The sequence below is a fragment of the Ruditapes philippinarum genome, unplaced genomic scaffold (assembly GCF_026571515.1).
Source record: "Ruditapes philippinarum isolate M1 unplaced genomic scaffold, ASM2657151v2 ctg8802_1_1_1_1, whole genome shotgun sequence".
NCBI lineage: Eukaryota > Metazoa > Mollusca > Bivalvia > Venerida > Veneridae > Ruditapes > Ruditapes philippinarum.
Genome location: NW_026858830.1, coordinates 16,461 through 27,343, shown reverse-complemented (window position 1 = coordinate 27,343; position 10,883 = coordinate 16,461). Strand labels below are relative to the sequence as shown.

Sequence of the window (10,883 nt, the reverse complement as noted above, 5' to 3'; positions counted from 1 at the left end):
CGATTCTGATGATGGAGTTCACGGACCACCATAGGATAGCGGCCAAGGCCCATTATTGTTGACATTAGCAACTTTGAATATTGAAGGACTTTATAATAAGCTTAATTTATATGATTTGTCTGATTTTGTATCAAAATGTGATATTCTTAGTTTACAGGAAACTTGGGACTTAAATAGTGATTAATATTATTATAGTACTTTTAAAGACCATGATTTTTTCTTTTGTCCGGCAAAGAAATCTATAAGCGGTGGCCGTCATTTAGGGTGGTGTAACTGTTTTTGTAAGAAACTCACAAATTTAATTAAACAGGTGTGCCATGAGTTTGAATATGGTATTATTTTAATAATAGACAAGTTCTTGTTTGGAACAAATGCAAATATACTTTTTGCTTCGCTCTATGTTCCACCTGAGGGTTCACCTGTGTATAGTAATATGTCTCATAGGGTATTTCAAATATTTGAAGATTTATTAATAGAATATAATCTTATTAACCTTAACTTGATAATTTGTGGTGACCTAAATGCACGCACGGGTTGTGATTATGATTTTCCAATTATTGAAAAGCCAGTGTCTGTCTTGCTTGAATATGTAGATATTTTAGAAAATACAATTGATCAACAAAGAGAGAATCAGATGATATTATTGTTAATAAAAGGGGTAAAGAATTATTACATTTTTGCAAAGCCTACAGTATCATTATTGCAAATGGTAGATTTGGACCATTGTCTTCTAAATGTACTTTCGCTAATAGAAATGGAAATAGTGATATCGATTATTTTATCCTCTCAAGAACTCTTTTTGATAGCATTATTAACACACAAGTGGTTGAAACTTCTGAAAGTTCCCATTTTCCTGTCCAAATATTAATGAAGATTGTGCCCATAAAAAGGGGCAATAACTCTTCAGTGATTAAAGAAAAGACCTATATAAATTCAAATAATCATACCCATTTTTTTTTATATGTGATCTAATGATATTATTAACGGTACTTTTGAAGAATTTGAGAACAGTATTGCTGATGACAACAGGATATCAACGTTATACTTGAACTTTTGAGAATGCTGTACTAGAAAGTAGCAAACCTTTTAAAAAAGTTTTAACCTTTCGTAAAAATATTTCTAATAAGATATGGTTTGATAGAGACTGTTTAAAGGCGAAATAAAATTCACGTAAAGCCCTTGGAAATTTTAAGAATAATCGTACAAATAGTAATTTAAATAACTATTTAGACTTAAAATCTATTTATAAAAATATGTGTAAAACAAAACATTTTCTGTATAATACAAAATGTTTAAAACAACTTGATCAATCAGTTTATGATGCTTAAATGTTCTGGAGAAATCTCAGCCGTTGTAGTGGCCAAAGTAAATTGGAACCAAATATTTTTTTAATTGAGTGGTATGATCATTTTAGTACTTTTTTTGCAGCTTCAAGTGCAAGTTCACAGGTTCATGACTCAAAAGACCAGTCTGTGAATGATATCAGTGATGTTGAGTATTCTTTATTTAATTCTGAAATAACTACTGATGAAATATTTAATGCTGTTCAAAACTTAAATGTTACTAAGGCAACAGGTGGAATATTAATTCCTGAACATTTAAGATATGGAATAAACGCATTGCTTCCTTTTTTGTTGAAACTTTTTAATAGGTTATTTAAAACAGGAAAATTTTCAGAAAAATGGTCTAGGTCTATTATTATTCCTGTATACAAAAAGGGATCAATACACTGTCCCAACAACTACAGAGGTATTGCCTTAATAGATATTATAAGTAAAATTTATTTATTCATTATTACTTAACGTGTTACATTTTATGTTGAAGCATCTGAACTTTTAACAGAATCACAGGCAGGATTTAGGTCTGGATACTCAACAATTGACAATGCCTTCATTTTATCCTCAATTATAAATAAGTACTTGAATCAGAAAAAGAAACCTATATATGTTGCTTTTATTGACTTTCAGAAAGCTTTTGATTCTGTTAATCATGATATTTTGTTTTCTATTCTTTGTCAAAATAATATTAAGGGTAATCTTTATCGATCAATTATTTCAGTGTATCGTTCTGTAAAGGCTTGTGTTAAACACAAGATGGTCTCACTGATATTTTAGATGCCCTCTAGGCCTAAGGGAGGGTGTGCCTTAAGCCCCGTTTTGTTCTGTCTATTTATAGATGAGCTTCACACATTTTTTAGTCGTAATAATGTTAGAGGGATACAGTTATTTCCTGATATAACTGAAATATTTATGCTTCTTTTTGCAGACGATGTAGCTTGGTATCAGACACAGTAGTTGGTCTGCAAAAACAATTGAATTTACTTTATGAATTTTGTACTGATTTTAAGATATATATTAATATTGAAAAAACTAAAATAATCGTTTTCAAACGAGGCGGTAGAATAGCTGCTAGAGAATCTTGGGTTTATGATAACTGAAATGTTGATATAGTTAATGGGTTTTCATATGTTGGTTTGTATTTTACTAATCGCCTATGTTATTCAAAATGGCAGAGGACAAGGCGATTAAAGCTAAGAAAGTATTTAATCATATTGTTAGGTCGTTAAATAATTTAGAATGTATACCCTATCAAACATTCTTCAAAATATTTGATGTTAAAGTTAGTCCAGTATTATTGTATGGTTGCGAAATATGGGGAACAGGTAACATATCATGCACTGAAGATATTCATAAATATGCATGTAAACGTGTGCTTTATGTCAAGAGAACAGCTTGCAATGATTCAGTTTTAGGGGATTTGGGTCGTTACCCTATGTACATACAGGTTTATAAACGCATTGTGAAATATTGGATACGTATTATTAATATGCATCCTTCTAGATATGTTAAAATTTGTTATAATATGTTAAGATATTTTGATAATATTTGTCATAAAAATTGGGTAACTGTAGTTAGAACTAACTTGTATCAAAACGGTTTTGGATATATTTGGGAAATGCAATGTGTGAATCAGCCAATTTTATTTTTATCAATATATGTCAATAGATTAAAAGACCAATATGTTCAAAATTGGATGTCAAAATGTCCATTTAATGTAAAATTGATGGATTATATTCATTTTAAAAAAGATTATTTACCCACAAATATGTTTATTGTCTGGATATTAAAAAATTTAGAAGTGTTTTAGCAAATTTTCGATCTTCATCTCATTGTTTATCGATAGAAACTGGGCGATATAGTTGTATTGAACGTGATTATAGATATTGCCCATTTTGTGAATGTGTACAAGAAAATGAGTACCATTTTGTACATATTTGTCCACTTTATTCTAATATAAGACATACCTACATCAGTGATTATTTCTGGAAATATCCTTCATATATAAAATATTATAATCTGATGTCAACTCAAGATATTGATACAATTAAGAAATAAGCAACTTTTCTAAATATAGCGCTTAGAGAACGTCATCAATTTTTGTCTATGTTTAGATAATTAGTATTTATACTTTTCTTTGATAAATGTAGCGCTTAAAGAACATGATTATTTTTGTCTTTGTTAAGATTATTAGTACCAATTCTATTTCTATGATAATTGTTGACATTTTGTTTTACATATTTATATAATGTCTTTTGAAGCATCCACATATGTATATTTTGTATTATAAGTCTTTATATGTGGATGGACTGGTGGCCTTATAACTCAATAAAGTTTGAATTTGAATTGATTTATGATCACCAAATTTTCTCTGTAGCATTCTTAGGTAGTCTTAGGTATCCAGTTTGCATATTTATTTGATTGGCCTGTTAAAGGGGCCGCTAAAGCTTAAATGCCTTGGGCCATGACAATTCTTCAAATTATAGTTTTAAGATATTTAATATGAGAAAATATTGCCAATGGAAACACGGTTTCTTTATAAATATAAAATAAGCATGTTTTGAGTTCACACAAAGTAGATATGTTATGTTTTAAACTCTGCACACTATAGGTGGTCATAGTATGAATTTATAGTTTCATTAAAAAGACTGGCTGTTTTTATGGCAAAGACCAACTTTACTTGGGCTATAATAGGGAATGCAGCTTCCCATACACAGTTTATTCGTTCTTTTACTCAAATTAGTGATATTCAGGAAATATTTTATAGATTTCAATAAATTTCTATGATAAAATATTTCAATCAAGGATGAGCATAGTATATCTTTCATAATGAAAGGGAAATGTGTACATTTATGCAATTTGTCCAAGCTGGGAGAAAGTCTTAATGTCATGACCTGTTTGCTTAAGAAATGATCTCAGGTTATGTGCTTTGTATCTAAACAGTAAATATATCTGCACATTGTCTTTCATTTAACATGCTAAAGTTAGACTTCACTAGACACCATTGCACTGTGACAAAGTTCAATTGTATAGAAAAATAAACTATTTCTGGTATTTCTTGACACTGTTGAACCTGAAGTGTCATGTGCAAAATTGATATCAGTTGAGCTTTAATGGATATTTTTGAAACAATTTCACTTACCATCTAGTTTTATTTAATGTACAGACTTGAAATTTAGACCAGGACGCGAATTGAATTAAAAACAATTGTTGTCCCAAACTGTAAACTTCAAACATCTACACATTACATATTTGCATGTGGCAATTTGTGTATTCATTCTCAAAAGTTATAAACAAAATGGTACACACTTGCAACATAAATATATTTATAACAAAATTATAGGTAATATAAGTTTTCCATTTATCCTTCAAAACAAGAAAGCCTCTCAATAACAGAAAGCGATGAAAATGAACATTCCAACAACCCAACTCAAAACTTTATTTTTCCATGCATCATTCATAATCGATAGTTAATGTATCACCCCATTTAGGCGGTCTGACGTTTCCTCACACAAGGTGCAATGGTATAACTTCATAATACATTATACTTAAGGTCGATTAAAATAACTGATAATACACTGGTTTACATTGCCTGCCTCTAAATATTGCAACTCATTAACTTGTTTTTACATTTATTATATATTTGACAACACATTCACAAATGCTAAAAAGCTAATATACAATGTATTTATTATTGCTCGTCTTGAACTGCCTAATAAGACAAGATTGTGTCCATTAACCTTATAACATATACACAGTAACTTACAGTTTAGAATAGGTCACTTCACGAATTTTGTTTGCATTGAATCAGTTTTTTTGTATGTCCTGGAAAGTGTTCTATAACATCTAACGCAAATGGTATGATCTCTCGCATTACGCTGAGGGCCTTATGCGAATGTTCACTTGGTAATCTTGTGGACGTCGCGTCAGTCCAAATATTCCCTTAACCGACGGTAGTTCCTCACCGCTTGGGGCTTGAATATCTAGTTTTTGTACAATTGTTGTCACGTACAAGAATAGCTCCATACGGGCCAAAGTCTCGCCGAGACATGACCTTGGCCCGAGTGAAAATGGGATAAGTTTTTCAGTCCCGGTTATTGATGTCTCGCTTTCATTTAGAAATCTTTCAGGTCTGAATTCTTCAGGCTCTGGAAATATATCGGGATCAAAATGAACTGAGTATATGTTAGGTAATATTGTAGCATCTGCTGGTATTTTGAAGCCTTGAAATACAGTATCATGTAAGACGGCGTGCGGTACAGAAAGAGGAACAACGCTTCCGAATCGAAGAGCTTCTAGGATTGTTGCTTCAACGTACGGTAAATTCTCCTTGTCTGACATAGAAGGTGTTTTGTCTCGAGGAAGAACTACATCTACTTTATTTTGAATTTTCTTTTTAAAGGCAGGATATTTGGCCAGAGCAAAAATTACCCACTTCAATGTTGTAGCAGTTGTTTCACTACCGGCAGCCATCAGATCATGCAGAATAACCCACACGTTTTCTCTTTGGAATGTTTTACTAGTTTTCTCAGCTGCAATGCAATAATCCATAAAACAATTGTTTTCCCCAGCTCTATAACTGTCATAGTTAGGTTTGCATATTTCCTCAAAATACTGGCTGTTGAGAATAGCAGTTGTGTCTCTTACTTGCAAGCCGAGTATATCTCCTGGTAGGTAATAGAGAAATGGAAAGCAAGCATTTAATGTCTGTGTTTTAAGATGACGTTTAAATGCTTCATCAAGTTTGTCGAGATACCATATGAACTTTTTATCTTCGTACCCGACACGACGTCCGTGTATAATACCGTAGATGATATTTGCAAAACTCAGTGTAATTAACGATGATAGATTTACATCCGTGCAGTTTAAACTACTTAGTTTCTCTGTGAAGTAAGACAATTCCTCATTTATTCTGTCTTCTAAAGTAAAGCCAGTCTTCCGATAACAAAGCTCGCGGATAGCATGTAATGTGAATTGTCTAAGGTCCTTCCACGACTGACCGTTTCCGAACACAATAGCCACACGGTTTTCTCCTCGTAGTTGATTTTTCGGACGTTTAGAGAAAACTGTCCCCCGTTTTACTAAAGCTTCGTGTATTGTATCATAGCCGTTGAGGAATATTGTCAATTCTGACCCTAAATACACTCCAAATATATCTCCATATTTCCTACGTAGTTTAGCAAGCCTGTCAAGTGTATCTACGCCAATTATCGATCCAATGTTTCCTATTATAGGCCATCTATTTGGTCCTGGTGGAACATTTTTGTCCCGTCTTGTTGTTAGATATGTTATCATGAATATTATAACAGCTACTAGAATTGTTCTCCAGTTTTCAAGGTCTAGACTTAAAACATCCATCTTTTAAATGTGATAAAATATTTACAAATTGTTTGCCCTTGAATATGTTATCTTTATCAGGTCATCAATTTAAACACACTTGAAGTTAAAAGTTCAACTAAAGTCTAAGCACGTTTACGACAGAGGTAATGCGTTTGGATAAATATTTGTTTAACATTTCAATCTTGTTTAATTACGAGATGTTTACATGGATGTATAATTGGGATTTTATAATATACATTTTGATGTAATTGAATACTCGTAATCGTTAAAATAAACAGATGGTTTGGAAAGTATTATCTACTATTTTGAGTACCAGAAGAACCATTATGATTTATCACCTATCTATAATGACTCGTATAACTGTATATTACTGTATAACTAAAAAAAGCAGAAACAACAATATATTGATCTTTTCGCAATTTTTATAGTTAAGAATTCTTGTTAAATTCTATAAAAGGATAAAGAGGTAGCAATTATATTATAGTTAACAATTCTTGTTAAATTCTATAAACGAATAAAGAAGATTCTTTATTTAACAATGAACAATATAAAAAATAGCGTGTTACTATTAGATTTTAATAGTTAGGTTTATGTGTAAAAAAACAAACGCGAAACCTAAACCACAACCGAAAATTCTCTAAAATCTTAATTTCTTGTTAAATCTTTTAAACCGATAACGAAGTTTCTTTGTTGAACAAATTAACGACCTCAACAAATTTGTTACTGTTATATTTTTACATACATTTTTTTTTCAGAAGAATATTCTTCCAACATATAAAGTATTTGAAAGGTCAATATTGCCAAACGTAATATGAAAGGAAATGGGTCAATCAAAAGTTTTGCAAAAAGTACATAAAACTTGTTGTCTTTCTGAACAAACTTGAATGATGAAGAAAAGGCCGTTCTATAGGACGTACCGAGCTAAAAGAATTTAGAAAAAATATCTCAAAAATTGCTAAATGCCATATAAATTGTCAATTTTGAATATGCCAAATGGTACAAAATTATTCAAAATATTGTATTATTAAACATAAAACATAAAAGTACTATTTTTATAACGATTTTATGCGCGTATTTGCGCTCTGAATATGTCGTCACTCGTTAATCTATGTAAAGATTAATTTGTTCAGAGTACATTACTCTTGGTTATGGTTTTAGCCTAATATTTGTCAATATGAACTAAACTTTATACGTTTTATTTTTATGACCTATAAATGATAAATTTGCTAACTATTCTGATCAGCGGCGAAATCACATTATCTTCAAGGAATCACATTCACCAAATTTCAACATGAATCATGAATATAAAAATGTGTCATTATTACAATTGCTTATAACACAAGTTAACGTTGTAATGTTTTTATAATGGTTAAAGACATGACGAATGCTTATTACCTGAAGAAAAGAAGTGTGAGTGTGACATTATTTGTAATAAAAGTAGAAAAATATAAATAACTGTTATTGTAGTAATTACCAAAAATCAGCAACAGAAGCAAAGGTAGTTTAAGAAACTAAGCAATAACTAACAGAAAATATTATAGGACACAAGAAGTTAAATGGTTTTGAGAAAAAAAACACATTGAGCATAATGGGCCTTTAACTTTAAGACTGCAATTATTTTTTTACCATTTCATTTTAAATGTTAAACGGGCTCAATCAAAGCGACCATACAACAATATTTCAAATTTGCCTTTTTAAGGCTTTTTTCTCTATTTTATTTAGAACTCTACCGAGAAAACACCAACAACAAAAACCTTCCGTCACTGACAACTGCATACGAATACATGTAAAGAAATGCATTAAATTCTCATTTTCTAAGGAGTTTATGTTTATTAGCCAATATTTAAAATTGACGCAAACATTTATTATGGTGTAACTTTTTTTAAGAGAAAAGGTTGTTTAGTACACAGTAAAGGCATAATTTACGAGCCTCTTCAAATAATAATGCAGACCTTTTTATAGTGCAATGTTTATTTAAGGTAGTTTTACATTTAAAAAAATGTTCCTGACTGTTGTCGATTTCTTTGCTCACTTAACATATATCAAAAATATACATGCATGTTAAAACGAATGGATTTTATCTCAACGATAACATTTCGAGCTGTTGGAATATTTATATCCCAGTCAACAGGTAATAAACAATAATTACCAATAAAACACGGTTTACAAGATCTATTTGTCAAATAAGCGTAATAATTATCTAAAACATCGAACGAAACGTGTTGAGTAATAATTGAAATAATGGACTGGTATCGTAAATATAATGTGTTAGTACACCGTTATCACTTCTGTAAAGATAATAATTTACAGTATCAATATAAAAATAAACCATTTTTAAATTACTTAATATTATGTTTTCTCAAACATGTGTAAGATACGTCAAAGAAAACCATCCACACCGTTTCAAATTAAGTTTATCCGACCTTCTCTTCTTTAATTAAAGTAACAGGAAAAATAAAAAAAATGTAGTAAAGACTTGTCTTATAGTTCTTTTAAAACATGTTTACCAGATCACAAACTCCCCATGCGATTCAGTGTTTCAGTAAAATGGACCTTTTGGCCTGATTTGACAATACGTGTTTAGATAAAAAAAATATATATACATAAGATATATGTTTATGTTTATTCTGAGATCATCATGGTTAATTCATCATGATCTACCCATAATTGATTTACAAGAGGCTTCAACTTTAATTCAGGAAGAAACTATGGTTATCCATGATTTGACAGAACAACGAGCTATCATGCATTTAAAGATAACATAACAATCGATTATATCAGGGGCAGCTAATCTTCGTATCTACCATAATCTAGTATGTTAGTCCAAAAGCTTTCATTCTTTTGCTGAATATTTGCTTTGAAAGAATGTTGTATAGGATAATCACATTTGAAAGAACTTTTGAAAAAGAGGCATCAATTATTTATTGTTCATACATGTTTTAATGTAATATCAAAAGTGATATACGAGTACGAGAAGGAATGCAATGGGTTTAGTTACACCCTAAAACAATTAACATTTGTCTCGTTTCCCCAAAAGTAGAGTGTGATTGGTTATACCTATCAATATATATCATTGGAGAATGAAAATCCCTTACTGTCGGGACGATGTGTCTGTTTGAATCCTCCGGTAAAATAAGTGTAATATCATATTATCAGGTTAGGTAACATAAGCGTATCATTGACACCCCCAAAATGGTTACAGATATGTTCACAAAGAATATCAAGTAAACTGGTGCGTGTATTAAAATGTGACAGGAATAATGAGGATGCAGTGTTTTTAATGTAGCAAAATATCAGAACTATATGATAGAAATTTTATATAAGAGATTCTTTTAGAAAAAAATATAATGAAATGTAAATATTCATTGGGTCATTTAACGAAGCGTATAACATCTGTTAAGCATAACATCAGCTCGAGCAGTCTTCCGCACTTATACCATTGGAACAATGTATCCGATGTACCAAAAAATATGACATTGACATAAGGTACGGATTAAGTTATTATAATTGCCTTACATCAACTATTTTTCTTTCTTAAAATATCCAGGAAGAAGATAAACCCATCTTCAGCAATGAAAACAAGAACAGATTGTTGTTATTTTAATATTCGATTCCATTTAGCCTGATCCGAGAGATAATATAAATTGCAATATATCTTACACCCTTGACAGTGCTTCAGCATTTTACAGATCAATTAAACATAGTTTACAAGAGTCTCATCCACATGCACATATGATGCACAGACAAAGTAAAACTTATAATTCATGTTTACAAATGCTCATACTTATAGGGAGTTATGTAAGATTATCATAATTGGTTCACACATTTTGCAGGTACCAAATTGTACTATGCACATTTTAAAAGTTAGATAAACAGTACTAATAAACATAACAAACTCATTCCATGAACATGCACAAACCAAGCCCCCAACACTATCAATTTTGCCATTTTGGACTTTTTAGGGATTCTATTTCTCTTTATTTTGTAATCGTCATTTAACATAAGAAACCCATTATTAAGACTCTTTGCTTTACTTTACCAAACAGAGTTTGTCTTATATCAGTATAATGTAGACATTTCAAACGAACACGTTTTACTACCTCTCCGTTACATAACGGACATCTGCAAGTCTTTCATATCGAATAGTTGTTTGAGTAATTTACGCGACTCTGTAGCGAAATTATATAAGTGCCGATCGATCTGTGT

At 30.8% G+C, this 10,883-nt stretch overlaps 1 protein-coding gene across 1 annotated transcript; it reads right to left on the bottom strand.

The window, feature by feature from the left end:
• Nucleotides 1-4,957: 4,957 nt before the first annotated feature.
• LOC132754426 (cytochrome P450 2U1-like) lies at nt 4,958-6,725 on the bottom strand. The gene has a single exon (XM_060745053.1). The coding sequence runs from the start codon at nt 6,693-6,695 to the stop codon at nt 5,211-5,213; it is 1,485 nt and encodes a 494-aa protein (XP_060601036.1). The 5' UTR covers nt 6,696-6,725; the 3' UTR covers nt 4,958-5,210.
• Nucleotides 6,726-10,883: the final 4,158 nt, after the last annotated feature.

Excerpts from the sequence above, each read along its gene's own strand:
- LOC132754426 (XM_060745053.1), bottom strand. The coding sequence starts at position 6,695 with ATGGATGTTTTAAGTCTAGACCTTGAAAACTGGAGAACAATTCTAGTA.